This window comes from Coloeus monedula (genome assembly GCF_965178545.1).
Source record: "Coloeus monedula genome assembly, chromosome: 5".
Classification (NCBI taxonomy): domain Eukaryota; kingdom Metazoa; phylum Chordata; class Aves; order Passeriformes; family Corvidae; genus Coloeus; species Coloeus monedula.
Window position 1 is genome coordinate 28,644,098 of NC_138785.1, and position 19,040 is coordinate 28,663,137.

Genomic DNA, 19,040 nt, shown 5'->3' on the forward strand with positions numbered 1-19,040 from the left:
CTTGAAAGCACTCATGTTGAACTTAGTCTGCAATCCCTTTGTTTAAAGCTGCTACTGTTCCACAAAGGCTGTCTGCAGTAGTAGTAGAATTTGTCAAGTACAGCTCCCAAAATGTGAAATAAAAAGCAACAACAGAACAAAGCCTTGAACTTGATCAACAAGGCAATCAATGTCTGCATGCTTTTTTTCCCTGCATAAAAAAGAGACTGGATTGTTTTTCACATAGTTGTCAATGAATTTTTCCAGCATGGGAAGACTCCTCTAATAAATTAAAATATTCATTAAAGCAGATGCACTCAGCAAGCCTCTTCGAATGAACAAATGAGATCAAACTGAAAAACACTGTTTGACTGAACATGAGCATTACTAGTAAAATCACCAAACCACTTTTTTTTTTCTCCCTCAAGTGCCTCCTTCCCCTGCGGTATGAAGTATCCAGGAAAATTTATCTCATTACTGATTGTTGTGAACTAGTCACATGCATGGGATTTAAGCCACCCAGCCAATGGCAATGTTGAAGACCAATCATGAGCTGAGCTGATGCCAAGACCCCCAGGACTGTTGAAATCATCTCATGCTTTACAGACTAAATTCAGTACCTGACATGTTTTAAAATATGAAATTATTTTAATAACTTCGTTTACATTTCCAAAAAATCAGCAAACATTGTTAAAATTCACTTCATCTCAAAATCACAGAATCAAATAGTCTGTGAGAATACTTCCAGCTTACAGTTTGACATTAATCTGACAGATAAAATAGTATCTGGAATGATTCTACTGAATTCTACAGCTCACTGATAAAAAGCATCCCAACCTACTCAAGCAGTAAACAGAAAACAATCATTATTTAACCCTTACCTCAAAATATCTTTTTGATGTTACTTAGCAAAAATAAACAACTCTGTACTTAAAATAAATGATGTACAATTACAACAGCTCTTATGCAACCTGTAGTACAATCTGCAACAAATAGAAGTTTCTCATTCAACTGTGAGCCCGGTTACAGACCTGTAAATAAAGACTAGTGATAAAGTCTCTGGCTGCCACCATGCCCAGGAGAGATCTGCTGAACCAGACTGTTTCATCACAGAAACTTGCACAACAGTAACTCAGACACAAAAGAAGTAAATTACCATGATACTTCAGAAAAAGAGGAACTACAGTCACTACAATGAAAAGCATGTATATAGGAATTTGTACAAAATATGGGCTGACAGATACATGGTATTTTAGGAGTAAGCATATCAGAGATTCAGATTTTACCTTCTGAAAATCCATCAAGTATGGCTACAAAAGGAAAAGAAACCGTAAAGTTCAACAAAACTCTACAAGAGAACAAGTATCTGCTTTCAGGGGAAAAAAAAAAAAACCAAACCAAAACTAAACTAAAAAACAGCATTCTAAGCAGTTATGACCATCCAAATCTGTGACTCAGGAAAGAAAACATATGAAGCAACTGAGAATTGACTAACACTTCACCCTCTTACATGAATTTAAAATGGAAGGTTTCACAGTTCCATTGATGCAGTTTAACAGTCAGAAGAGCAAAGCAGGGCTGGGAGGAGTTTGATTAGTCAAACAGTCAGTGTTCTTAACAAAGTTTATTAATTGGTTATTTTGTGTCCTGAATGTAAGTGGTAAAACGGGTGAATTGTAACACAGGGATAGCAAATTTCTTTTTCTTTTTTTAACTAAGAGCAACCAAAATATATTATTCCACTTTTCAGAACAAGCCATTCTAATGCAAAGTTGATCACATTAATGGTGCACTTTGTAACAGTCCATGGAGACAAAGCAAATTAACACTCTGGCCTCTTGAATATCATCTTATCTGAGGCCCGGGGAGAAAGCAGAAGTAGTTAGTAATTAGCTGTGGCCTTTAATAATAAAATTACATTAATCTTCCAATGTTAGGTTTTGCAATAAAGGTATAGCTTCATGGTGGTAGAAGCACAAGAAGATACCAAAAATAGCTAAGCATGTCTTTAGCCATGAATGAGAAACTTCCTGTTTTATGTAATAATCACACAGCATGAAATTTTAACAACCTGGCATGTTTTGAACTTACTTTACTTCACTCATTGTTAAGACCAAATGGCTGATAGTGTCTAAAAACAACATTAAATGAAGGGCAGCTATGTAGGAATAGGAGATGTGATCCTCAAAGTGAAAATCTGAAGAACCTTCCCCTTTGAAACACAGGTTAGAAAAATACTATCATATAACATTAATGGAATTTTTATTCAACACCCAGCTCTCCATTTGATGGGGAAGCAGACAAACATATCCCTTTAAGAAAAACCCCAAACAACAGAGTACTCCTCTACTGCTTTAGAACTGATGAATGTGTACCCATTTCTCCTAGACATTGTAAAAAACAAAAAAATTGGCAGGAACCCTTAGAAGAGTGCCTTATCAGGAAGGGCCAGCCCAACCACTGCTCTTTCAGTTCTTCCAGGAATGGTTTATTTGTGTGCAATGAATAAGGAGATGCTAGATATGACTGGAGTACATCACAGTGAACAAATACTACCCACAGGCTGTGGGCACACAGACTCAATCCCTCTTAGCAGGTGTTTAAATTACATGCTCTTAAAAGCTTAACACTTTGTCTGGATTCCAGATATCAACCTCACTGCTAGCTAAGTTGGAAACAACAACAGAAGTCATCAGTACAAAAAAAAATTGCTGTAACAGGCTTCTAAGAGCAAAAAGCTTCCACACTCCTCTTTATTTCAACAGAGATGATTAGTTAAGGTGCTTTAGGATTCTGCATGGCAGACAAGCTGGCAGAGGTGGCCATTTACTAAGCTCTGGAGTCTTTAGCGGGCATCTGAGGGCAGTTCCTGAGGCAGAACCCTGAACTGCTAGTTTCTGTAGCGGGGCATCTGTGGAGCAGGGGCTCCCTCTAAGGGGACTGAGGAGGAGACTGTCATCAGCTGTCCACCGTGAATTCTCTCATTCACCCGCAGGTCACAGCCATCCTGCAGCATCCTTATAGCTATCCTTGCAATGTTTTTAGAGTCATCAAGTCCACTGTGAGGTCTCCCATCATAATTCATGCCCAGATTTTCAAGCATGATTGTCAGCTTGGTCTGGTTCCTAGGAACCTGATGGAGAAAGGGAGTAACATTCAAGGATTAGGTTCAGTACCAAATCTTTTTAATCTAACACGGGGCAGTAGAAACACATGCAGATTTTAAGTCTACTTAAGTCACATATTACTTTCATGTTGCCTTCTGTCAGATCACTAACCATTTAGCTTCAAAGCACCTTGGTGAGACAGACACTCCCATTTTTACAGAGGAGACACAGTCAACAGGAGTTTGTCTAGACCTGAGATGATGTCAAGGGCCTCTCACCAGCACCAGCTCAAGATACACCTGTGCTGGCAAGGGTAGAAGCCACGGCCTAGATAAATTTAACAATCTTTACAAAAAACAAATCACCACTCACAGAGGCATTGCAGAGGGAATCAGATTCTGGTTTTCCTTCTAAATTCTAAGTGATTAAAGAAGCACCAGGCTCCTGATTCTCACTGACATCAAGATCCTGAATGCTTTCAACCTTCACAAGATCTGATCAGCAACATCTACAGCAACCCTGTAATATTTGCCCAGCACTAAGTAAAGCCCTTCCCTTATTAAATGTCAATCTCTCTTTTATCTAGAGGTCCTAATCTTTCTCTGTCCCCATTACACTGTCAAAAGTCAAGACTATATGAGGGTAGAGGTGCAAATTAGTTTTGTAGTGCATTGCATGAAAACAGGAAAAAAAAATTGAAAAATCAATACAGTCTTTTCAGCTGAACTACTTCGAAATACATTTGATCTAAGAGGACCGGTATAAAAGTTTTAGACAATCCTTCAAGGAGCACAACCTGACTCTTAAAAACAAGATTAAAACCAAAATGCTGTAGATTATATGATCTTCAATCAGTGAAGTGAGATCTGCACATGAAGCACATTTGAAAATCAGGCACCAGGCAACTAGTTTAATTACTGTAATTTTATACTACACAAGTAGAGATGACAAGCACAACAGGACATTCTAGACTTCTAAACTGAATTTTCCCATAAGAGAAACAGCAATTTGTACAAACCTTGTAGAAGTTCCCATATGATTTGCGAATATTGATCCACTTTTTGGCGAAAGAAGGGTATTTGATACGGCTAATACGGCACTGGATGTTCAAAAATTTACTCATATCCCATGATCTTAATAAGTCAAAAGAGGAAAACATTAGTCATATATAATACTGTGTTCTACATATTACACACTTGTAGAACTAAAAGCTGTCTTGTCTCTGGTAGAAGAAAAACAGTTTAGGAAAAGCTCTTTTGCTATAGTCATGGTAAAGAATTTTTTGATATGAATTTGTTAATCATGGTGAAAAAAATAATGACATGAGCAAGACTTTCACCAGGATAGTTTCAGGTCCACAATGGTTAAGACAAAAAATAGCACACCAAGTACTCCACCTACCACATCAACACTGAAAACTGCCAATAAATTAGATGCTTACACAGCCCTCGGGGAAGCAAGCGACACCTTAAATCTTCCTGATTATTTGGGTATGCATGTACCTCTATTTCAGGTAGGCTACTGAAACTAGACTGCACCTAGTTTTATGAGAAACCAGATCTCTATGAAAATATGAAGAAATTATAATCATATTTATTTAGCAGCCTGCCTTCCAGAAGGGAACCACCCCAACAAGTTTGTAAGCGGCAAGCTAAAGTAAAGCTTTTTTTCCCCATCTCTTGTAGCTGTCTATGCAATCTCACCTATACAACAGAGATTTCAATGCACCTATTTTCCTTAAGGAATTTCACTGAGGGTATTCCTCTGGAGGGGAATTTCAGAGACATTTAGGCCCAGTAATATAACCAGCCTTGCGCCAGTTTTGCTTTAGCATTTTCTGTTTTGAATTCACCGTTGCTTCCAAAGATAGCAATGTAATTACAGGTTAAAAATTAGTTAAACAGAAATATTTACCATAGCTCCTTAAATTTATTAAGATTGGAATGGCATTATGTTAACTCCTTATTTTTAAGGTGCACATGGGTCTATACTGTACACCTCAAGTCCTGTGTGACACCTTTTTAAATGGTTCACACTGGACACAACAGTATTTCAGTGACATGGGTTCTTCACCAGAAAAGACCTGTGACCTACAGTAATTGTCTAAAACTTCAGTAACTTTGAGAAAAGGGTCTCATGGCCAAAACCAACTCTCATTAATTTAAGTTGGGTTAGTCAAAAAACCCCTGTATATCTATTATGTATCTACTAATCTACTCTGATAAATTATTTTTCAAACTACTCATAGACTAGAATATTTATCTGGGCTTTACTTGACAGAAGCATTAGGAAATTATGCTCAGATTCCACAGGCTGTTTTTGCATAAGCTCCATTTTTGTTTCAGGGTTCCTCTCATTCTGGTTCAACAGAGTCACTGCATCAGAGCAGCACAGAACTGCCTTTTTAAACCAGCACAGCAGAAGACCTGCTGCAGGCAAGTATGAAAGTGCTCATCATTTACCTCAACATAGCTAATGTTAAAAACTCCCTGTCATACTTAAATCCTTCATTCCAAGAGAAGGAGTAAAGCAGGTATGTTAACAGAATAATACTGTTTCACAGCTAAAAGGCAAGCGGCATCTGTAAAAAAAATAATGCTCTGGCCAGTGCTCTTCAAGATAAAGCTCAAACACTGTATTTCACTATATAACAAAGGTAAGATCCCAAGAACAATACTGCACCACAAATGTATCTAGATCTCAAAACCTCTTCACCATGCAGTTATCTGGGGACTTGATTTTCCACACAGACCTTGTGAGAGAGCAAGTTCAGGTGGCAGTTCCAGGGACTAGTGGAACACACAAAGCTTGTCAGAGGTGGGACTCACCAGAGCCACAGTCCTCTAAGCCAAAGCAGAGGTTTCTGTGCTAGCCATTTCTCCTTGTTCCATAAAGACCACCATCCATTGTCTTCCAGCAAAATATCCAGTATGTATTAACAGTAACACTAACAGACACAGGGTACCACAGCACACCCACCACACACTTCTGAAGCCTCAGATGCAGAAGGGCACAGAAGTTACCTAGAACTAAAACTGCAGTGTTATTTTCAGGTATTATGTGCTAGATATAAATGGAGAATTACAGCAGCAATAAAGCATGAAGTCTGCTCAGCATCACTTTGTTGCATACAAACCACTAGGAAAGAAACGGCGCCATCTGATGGATTTAAGCTTCATTTTCAATGGTTCAGTTCAGCTTTCCCAATTTTACCAAAAGCTTCAATTAAAATAAAATCAGCAAAATGGCAGTGTCCTGATCCATCTTTAGCAATGCTATCACAAATATTAAACACGGTTTTGCGGTTTTAGATTGTGCTGAAGGTTGCATAAGGACATACCCATCAGTCAACATGGAATAGCTATACTTTGTTCCCAGTTCTCGTTGTCTCATCCACTCTACAACATTCTGCAGAACTTGAGGAAAAGTATCAGCTTTATCAACAATGTCCTAAGAGAACAAAAAAAACCCAAAACAAAGTAAGGAACATTTTTTCAGGAAAAAAAACAACCCAGCATTAAGTGTAAAAATTGTATTGGTATATGGGGACTTACAAAGTCGGCTTCATCACAATCTTTACAAAACCAGCTTACACATTAACAGATGACTGGAGAGATTTTTCTAAACTGAAAAAATAGCACCACAAAAGCATCGCTACAAGAGCCAGCCTCCTAATAGCTTCTGTAAAGGTAACAAGGTTAGTCAGCAGTTGAACTAGGATTAAAACATTTGAGGTTGTTTCCAAGGTTCCTTCTTAAGTCACTTATCAAAAGCCATTGCCATCCTAAGACTCTAAACTCTTTAGAATAAAAATCTTGGAAGAGGAACTGATGCAATTCAAAAGGTACTTAGCTCTACTACAGATTAAATTCCTCCACATGAATTAAAAAGTGAATGCTCTTCCCCACAAAATGACCAATTTAGTGAAATCAGCTCTGTGATAACTGGGAGAGGGAAAAAACAAGGATTAAGAGAATAGGCCTTACAGAAAAATAACCATGAAATATTACCATTTAAAGTTACCAGTGTGAAAATATCAACACCACATCTCTTTTTTTCCTGTTTCTTCCTGAAGAAACAAAAAGCGCAATTACCTGGGTTATTCCTGTCAGACTGATGCAGAAGTTTGAAAGCTTGGGATTAATCTCTGGCTTCACGTATTGCTGAAAGGTATCTTCCTGTAACAGGAGAATCAAAGGCTCAGCTGCAGCACGCTGTGCAGCCCGCAAGGCAGCTTCTCTGGCTCGCCTGCAGCCCAAAGGCAACAGTAGCTACTTGTCCTGCTGCAGGCTAAAAGGAGTGTGTACCACCTGAGCCAGTATGAGCCTCCTGACTGGCCATCATCAGATTCCTGACGGGACACATAGGACATGTTCTGGTTTGTTTTGGGGTGACTTTATGAAAAGCTTTCTCTCAGCCAGTAGGCACCAAAGAGTGGGAATGTGGATTTAAGAGGGGGAAAGGACAGACTGCAAAAAAGCAGAGGATTTGGGAAAAGAAGAGTGTGAGTAAGGAAAAAAGAAGTGAAAGGCATGAGCAAAGCGTTGTGTTTTTTAGGTGGTTTCTATAAAGGTTCACCTGCAATTCAAGGAAAGCAACCAGCTGCACACCTCAGAAGCTTCATGCAAGCAAGTCCTACACCTCTGGATGCCAGCCAGACAGAGACAAACAAAACCTCACCCTGGGAAACTGAGCAATGCAAGAGTGAAGACTGAAGGCAAGTTTCATGGAAAAAAGAAAGCCCCAAATTCCTGCTGTTATACAAAACCTTTTAGACAGACAAAAAAACCCACTCTAAGGGCAATAAAAACAATCCTGGTAATCTGCACAATCCTTTTTCTGCAGTTAGTCATACATGTAGCTATACTTTAGTTTAGCATCACAATGATTACCGGAAATCCTCCTCCTCTTAAGAGTTCTTCATAAATGAACCATTAGTCAGAGGTGTGCTCACTGAGTCACTCAGTTTCAGTTAAGCAGCGGGTAGTTTATCCTAAAAGAAAGCTGTACTGGAACAGAGCACTTGAGGCTACCAAATGCCTGCTAAGTATGTTTGTTTAAAATCAGGTTACACAGCTATCAATCTGTTGGGTACAATGTAGAAACAGTTGAGCCCGACAAGAAGTGGAGTTCACTCAACCTCATTTTCTACATCTCTGCATTAGTGTCTTCTAGATTGCCTCACACAGGACCACAGAAATTAATCATTTTTATTATGATGAATCCCTTGAGTCCTAGAAATAGATCTGTGGACCTTAAAGCAGGGAAAGAAAGGGCAGGTGGGAACAGACACAGACAAGAAAACTTGTTATCAACAGAGGGAGTCAACAGCAGGAGACTGATCATTTGGAAAATGCTTTCAGAATAGAAAGTATTGTTTGTACCTAAGAGACACAGAGGATAAGCCCTTATGAAAAAAAAAGTATGCTATTTTAATGAAGTTCAAGATCTACTTAAAAACTAATTTAGACTTTCTGATGCAAACAAGTTACATCAAAGAATAGCATACCAACACAGCAATTAGAGCACTTACTATTTCCAGGGTACGTGTGTTTACTAAGACAACAGGAAACTCAATTATTTCATGTACAAATTCAGGTGGGTTTCCTTCTTCACATGTTGCTTCAAAGTCAACAACACAGATGTAGTCATAGCAGCTGTTTCCATTAGTGTGTTCCTTCTGCATCAGCTTCTGTTTCTTATAATAGTTTTTCAATCTCTTTTTCAGTACATCTTTCACTCCTCTAAAGAAATAGGGAAAGTGACAAAGATTGCACTCTTGTTTAATTATTTCCTTGTAAAACTGAAGCTACATTTAACATTTGAAAGTTCAACACTTATTAATCTCATTTTGAACACAAGCACTTGTGAAGTCTGAATTCCACTTTATCATAGAGGAGTGTTATCCCCATTATCTATGCTACATTATATCCCATTATCTGGGATAACGCAAAGGCTGTGATACCCCCCATCAATACAATACCAGGGACAGACTGGGAAGCATGGCACAAAGAAACTCTGCAGTCACCTCTAGTTCAGCAAGACCCAGTATCCAAAGCTTTTCCAAAGCTCAAGTCTTTGGAGATTACTCCTAGTTGGCCTCTGGCCCTGGAAGAAGTATTGCTTCACCTCTGCCCTCTACCTGAAGTGAGTCATGCCTGAGGCCTTTCTGCATCAGTGGCATAGATAACACAGAATCCAGCTTAAATGCCCACATTTTAAATTCTTCTTAATTTAAATTTAAAATTGAGCTCGAATAACTCTATTAAAAGAAAGTATTTGAGATTTCAGTTGTCAGAAAAACTTCCTGGTCAAGATCCTGCTTTTCAGGAGGTTTGTGGCCATAAATAAATTCACATGGCAAGAGATTAAAGTTACTTACTGCGTCCTTTTAATACAAACATTGAGTGCATATGCCAGAACTGCCATGTACCAAACCGGAGCTGAATAAATGAGGATAATTTACCCTTTCAAGGAAGTTGTTTTCAAAATTATTCATTGCAAATGGAATAACAGAAGCTGTAAGAGATATGTGTAGCAAGTGGTATTATCAGAAAAGCAGCCCACTGATCCACAAATAAGAACTGAAATCAAACTACTAAACCTGCATTTGAGAACATCAACTGCTTCTGCAGAGATAACTCTTCTTCACCCTGGTTTATTGATCTAGTTTAAGTCAATGTCCAGTTCATTCAAAGCTGAGACAGTATGGGAACTGATGGAGCGGGAAATTACTTCTTTCTTCAACAAACTTATAAAAAAAGCTGAAAATAGGAAATGATCGACTATCACGATAACCTCAAAGGAAAGGATGGAGTGTGGCAATCTGCTCAATTCTCTACATTCACTATTTGTTTACAGACAAGACATATTCTGACTTGACTTAATTGAACACATTGACAAAAGAAGTCTAGCTCCACTGAAAGAGAAATTTAAAGCTTTCAGCATTTACAACTAGATTAAAAAATGCATGTAGAAAACTTACAACCTAAGAGAAGACCACAAACACATCATACACTATTTGAATTCTGCTTTTTATTTTTAAATCAGAGCAACTGCTAAACAGCTACAGACATCTAATGTGTTTTATGAAAAAATTTCTCAGGTAATGATAAGATTTTTCCTCCTGAAGCACTAAATTAATTTAACCAACTAACTCCCCACCACTACTTCCTCATTACTGTTGCCTACAGAAACAATACACTTCATTTTTCCCAGCTGACCTTCTTCACAATATCTCAAATATGTCTGGCCACAGAATTATTAGTCTTGCAGCTCATTTTCAATACAGGAGGAACTATGCTATATTCCCTTGCCTCCGCCCCAGTGAGCACAAAATCAGCTTATAATACATTCATTTTTTCACATTATTCCAGGGCATGTATTCAGAGTAGCAAACTCTCCATCTAAGGGTACCTGTCCTCTGATTGATTAAATCCTGAGCCACATCACCAGAGTTTGTAGCGAGTATCAGATCTGTACTGGTACAGTAAATAAAAATATGGCTGTTCTGAAGCAAGTTTTTATATGATGAAGGTCTGCAGCACCACCTGAGAACCACTGTAGTTCTTCTTTCCCCCTTGACCAAAAAGTGATGAGAAGTACCTTACAGTTATGTATTCTTTCATTTCTTTGGGTTGCCAGTTGAGACAGCACACATAAAGCAGTATACTTTAATCCTACAACAAAAGCTGCAACAAGATTGCACATAAAACAATTGGTGTCTGGTGCTGTGTCTGCTTTTCACTTGGTGCTGAGTTTTTAAACCTTAAAATAATCATCTCTCATGGCTCTACTGCTCTCAAAGATAAATCAAGATGTTAACAAATAACCTGGTTTCAAGCTTGAACTCTGCGAGTTTACTTCTGAGCTCTTCTCTGGTCATTCTGTTGATATAACCATTGGTTATAGCAATTTCTTTGTAAATCGGATCACTGAAGTCGTTTGAACTGGCAGCTGAGGTTTTGCCATTAGTTTCTTGATCACTGATCCTACAATGCTGCTTACCCTAGAAAAAAGAGAAAGCAGGAAGTCATTTAAGAAGGCCGAAACAAGAAGCCTGAGCATTCATAGTTCGTTTTGGCACCAAAACGCAGTAAAGCATCACACTGTTACACTTGTGATCCGACTGAGTGAACTAGCTTAGAGACAGGTAAGAGAATAAATACTGCCTGAAACACTATTTACTGCCTGAAGCCTGCTCTGAAACACTGTTTTCCTAAACAGCAGCAAACAGAATAAAGGGATACTCATGCACGTGTCTTGAGCCACGTCGAACAGCAGCTCTTGGAGACAAAACTTGAATACGCATCCTAATCTGAACAGAGTTCTGTGGTGCAAGCGGGCAAAGCCTTCACCAGCTTTCTCTCGACAACTGAATTAACCAGAATCCACACTGACTGGGACACACGGGCCGGTGCCCAATACGTGCAAAATAAACAAAGCAATAAACTAACAGGAAGAACTACGGACGCTTCGGCTCCCGACCGCTGCTCGCGGCCTTTGCGGGGTGCGCACACGGCGCGGCCTCGGGCGGGCCCGCGGCACCGGCGGCGCCCCTCGGGAGGGCGAGCCCCGGGCAGTCCCGGGGCGGGGCGGGGCAGGGCCGGGCGGGCCGAGGCCCGAGGCGGGCTGGCAGCCGGGCTGCCCTGGGCGAGCGGGCGCGGGGCCACAGCCTCGGGCCAGCACCGCCCGGCCGCAGCCGCCCCCGCCGCCCCGCGCACTCACCGGCGGGCAGGCTGCGAGAGCGGCCGGCGCCTCGTCCCGGGCGGCCTGCGGGCGGTTCTCCTTCTGCTCTTCCATGGCGGCAGCAATAGCGGCGGGAACTGTGGCGGCGACGGCGGCCCGTCAGGGGCGGGAGAGCTCGGAGCCCGCCCCTGGGCGGAGCGGCGGCTCCACCGCCCCGCTCGTTCGGCTGCGTGAGAGCCCAGCAGCTGCGGCCGCGGCTCTCGGCGTCCCCCTCGGGTATCAAACCCTGTGGTGCGCTTGTGCCACGCGTGCCGGGCCGCCTCACCCCCGGCTGTCCCGCCAGCCCTCGGCCCTGCCCCTCTGCAGCAGCACCCCCGCCTCATGCGCCTGCCTCAGCCCTCCTGGGCTTTTGCCCAGCAGTCCCCCCGGGGTTTGGGGTCACGGCGGCTCTTTGGAAGCTCTCTCCGTGTTACGGGAAACACACACTGGACAGACACCTCATTTATGCCTTCGTGCTCCTTCTCATGGCACTGACTTTGCACAGAGCACCAAAACATGGATCTAGGACACCCGTGGTGTGTTGGGTGCCAGCTCACAGCTACCAGAAGGATGCATTTGGCCCCCAGCCCTTTCCCGCCAGGGAATTTGCCTTGCCTGCTGTTCCCCATATCCTTTAATCCACAGTCAACAAGCAGGGTGAGGTGGGTGGCACGAGACACGTGTAAGCTCTCTGGATCTTCTTGGCCAGGAGGTGAAGGCAAAGCAGTGAAGTCTCTGTCCATCACAGGTCAGTTTATTTTCTGCAAGTGCCTCCCACAGTTCTGAAGTGCAGTCCAGTATCCCTGAGTGATGGAGGCCGATGTGTATTGGCACCCACCTGATGCAACCACGCCAACACCTCCACATCTGCTCCCCGCTAAACAGCCCAGAATCTTCTCTTCTGCCCTGTTGTGGCTGGGGCCCCAGCACCCACCTTCAGCCTCCCATCTCACTCTGGCACACCAGTATCTCATTGCAGATGCTAACATCCCCTCCCCTAGACCTGCTGGGCAGCATTTGTCATCTTCGGTGGGTGTGCCATAGAGGTCTGTCTCGTCTTCTCCTGATGGAGTGATGACAGAAGTGAGGTCACACACAAACACTCAGGGCTATGTGCGTGTCTCGGTTTTGGCTGGGATAGTTAATTTAGTTAGAGGCTGGTGAAGTGCTGTATTTTTTGGATTTAGTATGAGAATATTGTGGGTAACACACTGATGATTTAGTTGTTGCTCAGTAGTGCTCACTCTAAGTCAAGGACTTTTCAGTTTCCCATGCTCTGCCAGTGAGAAGGTGCACAAGCTGGGAGGAAGCACAGTCGGATAGCTGACCTGAACCGGCCAAAGGGATATTCCATATCATGGAACACTGTGCCCAGTATGTAAATGGGGGGGGGGGGGAGGAGGAGTTGCCTGGGAGCTGACGATGCTCATCCCCCATCATCCCGCCATCGGGGAGGGGCTGGGCATCAGTCAGCGAGTGGTGAGCAACTGTATTGTGTATCACTTGTCTTTCTTGCGTTTTATTCCTCTCTCTTTCATTGCAATTACTATCATTAGTAGTATTATATTTTACTTTGCTTTCATTATTAAACTGCTCTTAACCCATGGGATTTACTTTTTTTCCTATTTTCCTTCCCACCAGGAGGTAGTGGTGAGAGAGCAGCTGTGTGATCATGCTTGGTTGCCCGAGGGGGTTAAACTGCAGCAGTGGGAAGGGATTTGCTCCCTTTTTTAATTCACCCTCCTGGTGCTGCCACAAACGCCCCTGTTGCCAAGCAGAGGACCACCTGCCTTACCACTCTTTCTCCAAAACCTGCTCTGAATATGAGCAGGGAACCAAGTTTAGCACGAATGCGAACAACATGGTACCAATGAGAACCACTGAGGCGGCCTCACAAACCCATAAAATACCTTAAAACATAGTGAGGAAAAAGCTGTTCCCCAGAAATCACCTCCCTTGCTAGAGTGGGCAGTGGTTCACAGATACTCATGCTCAGATCCACTCAATGCCAAATCTCTTCATGACATTGCTACAGCACAGATCTACAACTAGGTGCAGACCCTTCCAGAACTAGAGCCCAAGGAGGCACTGCAAGAGGAAAAACAAATCACACAGCCAGGACTCTCCTGGAGATTGAGATCACTTTTATTTTCAGTCATTTTGGCGAGGATGTGTGGGCAAGTGTGGGTGTGGTGCGTGTATGTCTGGGCATGCATGTGTGTGTGCGCAGAGTCCTGCCCAGTGATGTAGATTATATGAATACCTGCAATTAGAGTCCATGAACTGAGCCATGAAGCGTGTGATGAGTGCTACACTGCTTGCCTCTTCTTGTGCTTACTGCAGTGCAGCATCTCCACCTCCCAGCACTGCTGTTCCAAGGATGCCAGCCCAAGATCCCATCCAAAGGGCACAAGAGGAACTGAGCTCCGGGATCTGGCTCTGCAGGAGTGAGCCAGTGGATTTTCAACTCACTTAGTGAGCTCCTAAGTAACATTTGCAGTTCCCTTTGACACAACCGCATCTAACTCCTCACAGTGAGGAGCCTCTACTGCTTTGACAAACTTTAACTGCCTCAGAGGTACAACAGGGAAGAGAACACGGACCCCACATAAGCTCCAGTGCTACAGCACAGCCAAGCACACCTTGAGTTCCTGGGAAAGCAGCACCCAAATACACTGGTTTTAAAGCCACCATGAAACTGTGGCATGGGAGATGCTGCAAGGGAGATGACCCATGCTTCTGCAGCCCCCAGTCTCTTCCATCTGATCTGAGAGACCGTAAGGCAGGGTAAATCCCAATCTAGGCTCTATTTCAGTTTAACTTGTTAAAGCTGAATCCTCCAAGCTCAGAGCAGAGACAATGCAGAAAGAATAGCACTGCCATGAAAGGAGACTAGTCAAAGGCATCCTGACCTTGTGGCAGGCTGGAAACAATCTTACTTCTCTGACCTTTTTGCTTATAGGACAGTTAAAGCAGAAGTGTCCCACCACACAGGACCCTCTGCAGCTGCCAGAAGTCTCCAACTACTCCTGTAAGCCCTAAAATGACCTAGATGTGCAGCATCATTCTTTGCTCTGCCAATTTGTAGGCTGCTTAGGGACATGCAATTCCTCATGTTACACAGACCCAGAAGAAGGCAAAGCTGCTATCCTGGGAGTTTCACTTGGACGGATGCAGGTTTAAATCCCAGGTTTTGCTTCAGAGCATAACACGAGGTACTCCAGGACATCTTCCAGCTGCTGAAAGTCATTAAGTGCAAAGCAGTTTGCCAGCTCTGCTTCCAAACCTGTCTGAACCAGTTTCAGCAGGAAATCAAAAACTGGTCAAGCAAGGGGTCTGCAAACCAATAAGCAAAACCAACACAATCATCTCGAGTGAAGTAGGCATCTAGGAGATTGCCAGGAGATTCTCCTTCTATTCCAAAGCAGTGTCAGCTCCACAGGGAGACAGCTGATGCCCCAGTCCTTTCTGACCTCTTTATAATACATCTTCAGTAAAGGCTGAAGAGTGCTCCATGGAGGCTTTAGTCATTTCTAACAGTTTGGTAACTCTCCAAGCAGGGACAAAACAGGAACATAATACATACTCTGAACTCAGGTATCTGCTGTTAGGGCACTGCATTGAGGCCCTCTTTCCTTGTAGCTTGATTCATGAAAAATGACAGATCCTTCAAAAAATACAGGGCCCTCATCCCTGGGGCTCAGGGATATTAAGTGAGGTCTGAGGCAGGAGCTCAGCAAAGGGACACTGTATAAGGATCCCAGGACGCATCCTTAAAAGACAGCGACAGCAAAATCAAAAGTACTGTGAGCTGCTTGGTTTGGTTCTCCTGTATGGATCTCCCACCTGGCAATTGCAAAGGGGAGATGTTTCTGAACTGCATAGAAAATTAAATGGCTTTTGCATATTAAAAAAATTCAGATGAAAACACAGACACCAGTTACTAAACAGTGGGTGGATGAGCAATCACTGTTTCATATTAAATAGACCCAACTAGACTGATCTCCGTACTGCCACACTCCCGGCATTACGGCTTCAGTGCACAGCAGCAGACTGAGTGCCTGCAAAGGCCAGGGAATGCTCCCACGGAGGTGGCACACCCTGGCAGGAGGGCTGCGGTCCCAAGGAGCAGGCTGTAAGATGTCTGCTCTGTCCTCTCACTCCTTCAATGCTCACGCATCCCAGACCAGATGGGTACACTGGGAAACAGGCCTCCGGCTGGAAAAGGATTCCAGTTTGTGGTTTCTTTACAATGTGGTTTCCACGCAACTTCACAGCAACAAATCGCTAGTTTCTTCCTATGGAGAATGGAAAGAGAGGTGAGTAGCAGCAAAACAGGAGGAGAAGGCCACCCAGCACGGGAGGTGACAGTAGGGAATGCTCTAACACAAGTTCTGCCTGTACCAGGCATGTATCAAGGGCAGCAAGACTCAGGACAAGGGAGTCTCCTAGTATTATTCCTGACCACCATTCAAAGATCTCACCTCCCTTCCACCTCCAGCCACCACAGACAATTTTGAGTCTCCAGTTTATCCACAGCAACACAGAAGCACAATCAATTAATGAGTCTCACTGACGTAAGAAGGTTCATTGCCAGAGGTAGCAGGTCAACACGTGAAATCTAAGACCAAGCTACCCTCCCAAGCTGGAACGATTCCCTGAAGAGACATGAAGCTTACTGAGCTGCCAGCTTTTATTTGGCAGCTTTTCCCCCTTAAGTAAGGTACATGGCTTGATTTCTTCTACCTGGCCTCTGGATCTCCTGCTGGAGCAGCTTCTGCCCTGCTTTCCCAGCATTAAGTTCTTGCCAATGGGAAGATTTACAGCCTTGCACATAAAGCTGGTATTTGAAGGATCAGAAACCAGGGGAATATCACCTGTGCAACAGCAGCAGGTTCCAGCAGGACACATCACTGCCTTGCAGTGGTTGCAGGCCTGGCCAGCTCACATCCTGGTGGGCACTGCCTGCTGAGCTGTACCACCCATCCCAGGTCTGCCATCACAGCCCGAAGAGTTAAGAGCTGTACATTAACACAAGTATTTTAAGTCCCTCATCTCTCAGATCTCCCCCAGCATCTGATGAACGGATCCTGGCTCTGAAAATGCCTGCCTCCTATTGATTTACACTAAATAAATATTTGCATGGAGCAGGGCTCACAGGTACCAGGGCTCAGCTGCAGGGCACAAACTAACAGCAACATCTTATAAATCCTCAAAATCACATAGCTGGGGGAGAAACCAGAACTTTGGTGCCAGTGCTCAGCCTGCCCTTTCCCACATCTGGAGAGGGAAAATGGCTGCTCATGAAGCATGGCTGCCAGGGTCAGCCCAAGGAGATCAGGATCAGTTTGTACCACACAGCCACACACTGCTTCACTAGATCTCTGCACAAAGATGCCTGGGTGGCTTTGCTAGGAGGAGGATCAAGATCTAGATTTTTAGTACTCTAGTGGACACAATACATGGAGAGTACCACAATGGCAGTACCAGAGCATCCAGACATGGCAGACCAGCAGCTGTTCAGGGATAGTGGTAAGACTAGGGATAAGAAATAGCATGTGCCAGAGGCACACTGACTGCCCTGCTTTCATCCCTGCATGATCATAGCACATCCTCACCACTTCATGGCACAACGTATGTGAACGCACAGGGCAGGAAACATTTCCCAGCCTGCTTCTCCTCCTGCTGTGCCAGCCTCGGCCCAAGATTGCTGCATGGGACACAGCCAACTGTTTTGTGGTGGAGCAATTTTAAAGGCTTCACAGTACCAACCCACTCCCTGGCAAAGCCTTGGCCAACTGCCACAAAACTCACTTGTCCAGGAACAAATCCAGGGAATCCCGCTACAGCTCATTTCAAGAGACTTTCCTCCAAGCAGGTCTGAATTAAATGGTATACCAAGAACATTTTTACATTCATCATGAGATCCAAATGGGTTTTCAACACGTGATCAGTGGGTCCACAGAAACCTATCCCCAGTGCTTTCCCTCTGGCCAGCGGCCCTGCCATCTGCAGCAATCATTTTCCTTCATGCCTTGTCATCCCCAACCTCCAGATGACTCCACTCCAGCCACGAAGCCCCCACCTGGGAGCTGCCCTGCCCCACAGCATTTCAGAGTCCAAAGTCCCATTGATCCCCGTCAGCACCAACTCCATGGGAGCACTGCAGAGCATCAGCCATGTTCTGCCCGGTGGAAAACCTTTGGCACCAGCACTGACGGTTTATCTGGAAGAGGAAAGGATAAAGAAAAAGTAATGTAGCAGGGTTCATAGTGCTTGTCATGAATAACCTAAGACACACATTTTCTCTAGGCTTCTAAATAGGGAGTGTGAAGTAAAGTAAAAGTAACACAGGCCTTTCTGAGAACACAAGTTTCCTGCCAGCACAGTGACTGAAACTGGGACACAGTTAACAGACATTGTGGAAGGCAGGCTGGAGGACAGGAGGACAGGAGGTATACCCTGACAGCACAGTACAACAAAAATGGCACTCGCAGGTTAGAAACGTACTGTGCCAAGTGCATACACACAGGAGGACCAAATGAACAGGCAGTAGTGACCTGTGGCTCAGTATGAGAGCAGCTACTTTGTTTTCTACCCCAGGTGGGCACTTCAGCCTCACCTTCACACACAGCTCAACAACCACCCATCACTGAAGCTATTCTCTACCAGAAGGAGTGGTATTTTGGAATGGGAGGGTACTGAACAGAGAGAACAGCATCTAAAGCTACTGTCAAGACACTGAAGTGAAAGTAACAGGCATTTGCATGCAGCACAGCAGCAGACACCAGAAAGACACTCAGCTGCTCCTCTAAGGTCCATACCAAATTCCCTTGTGCCACTCCAATTAGAACAGACCATGGCTGAATTTTTGTTTTGCAGGAAAACCCATGCATCAAAAAGCCAAGGCACTGGCTGCTTTTGTGAGTGTTGCTGCACATTTTTTCCCACCACAATACAGCTCTGTTTTCCAAGCACATTCCCACTCTGTGAAGTACATATAGGCTATAGATACACAAGAGAGGAGGGCTTCTCTCCAGGGGGACCTCACCAAGTTGGAGGACTGGACCAACAACAGTGCTGTGAAATTCAACAAGAACAAGTGCATAACTCTACACCTATGACAGGACAACCCCATGCACCCCCATAGTCTGGGGTCCTGCTGGCTTGGGATCTGGTGGAGAACATGTTGAACACAAGCCAGCAATGCATCTTATGGCAATGAAA

The 19,040-nt window shown here is 43.8% G+C and overlaps 1 protein-coding gene across 1 annotated transcript; it reads right to left on the bottom strand.

Moving 5' to 3' along the window:
* Positions 1–758: 758 nt before the first annotated feature.
* Positions 759–11,927, bottom strand: ERI1 (exoribonuclease 1). The gene is made up of 7 exons (XM_082281703.1): positions 11,814–11,927; positions 10,919–11,094; positions 8,620–8,830; positions 7,181–7,264; positions 6,427–6,536; positions 4,105–4,219; positions 759–3,112 (listed from the first exon to the last, which is right to left on the bottom strand). The coding sequence occupies exons 1-7, from the start codon at positions 11,886–11,888 to the stop codon at positions 2,870–2,872; spliced, it is 1,014 nt and encodes a 337-aa protein (XP_082137829.1). The 5' UTR covers positions 11,889–11,927; the 3' UTR covers positions 759–2,869.
* Positions 11,928–19,040: the final 7,113 nt, after the last annotated feature.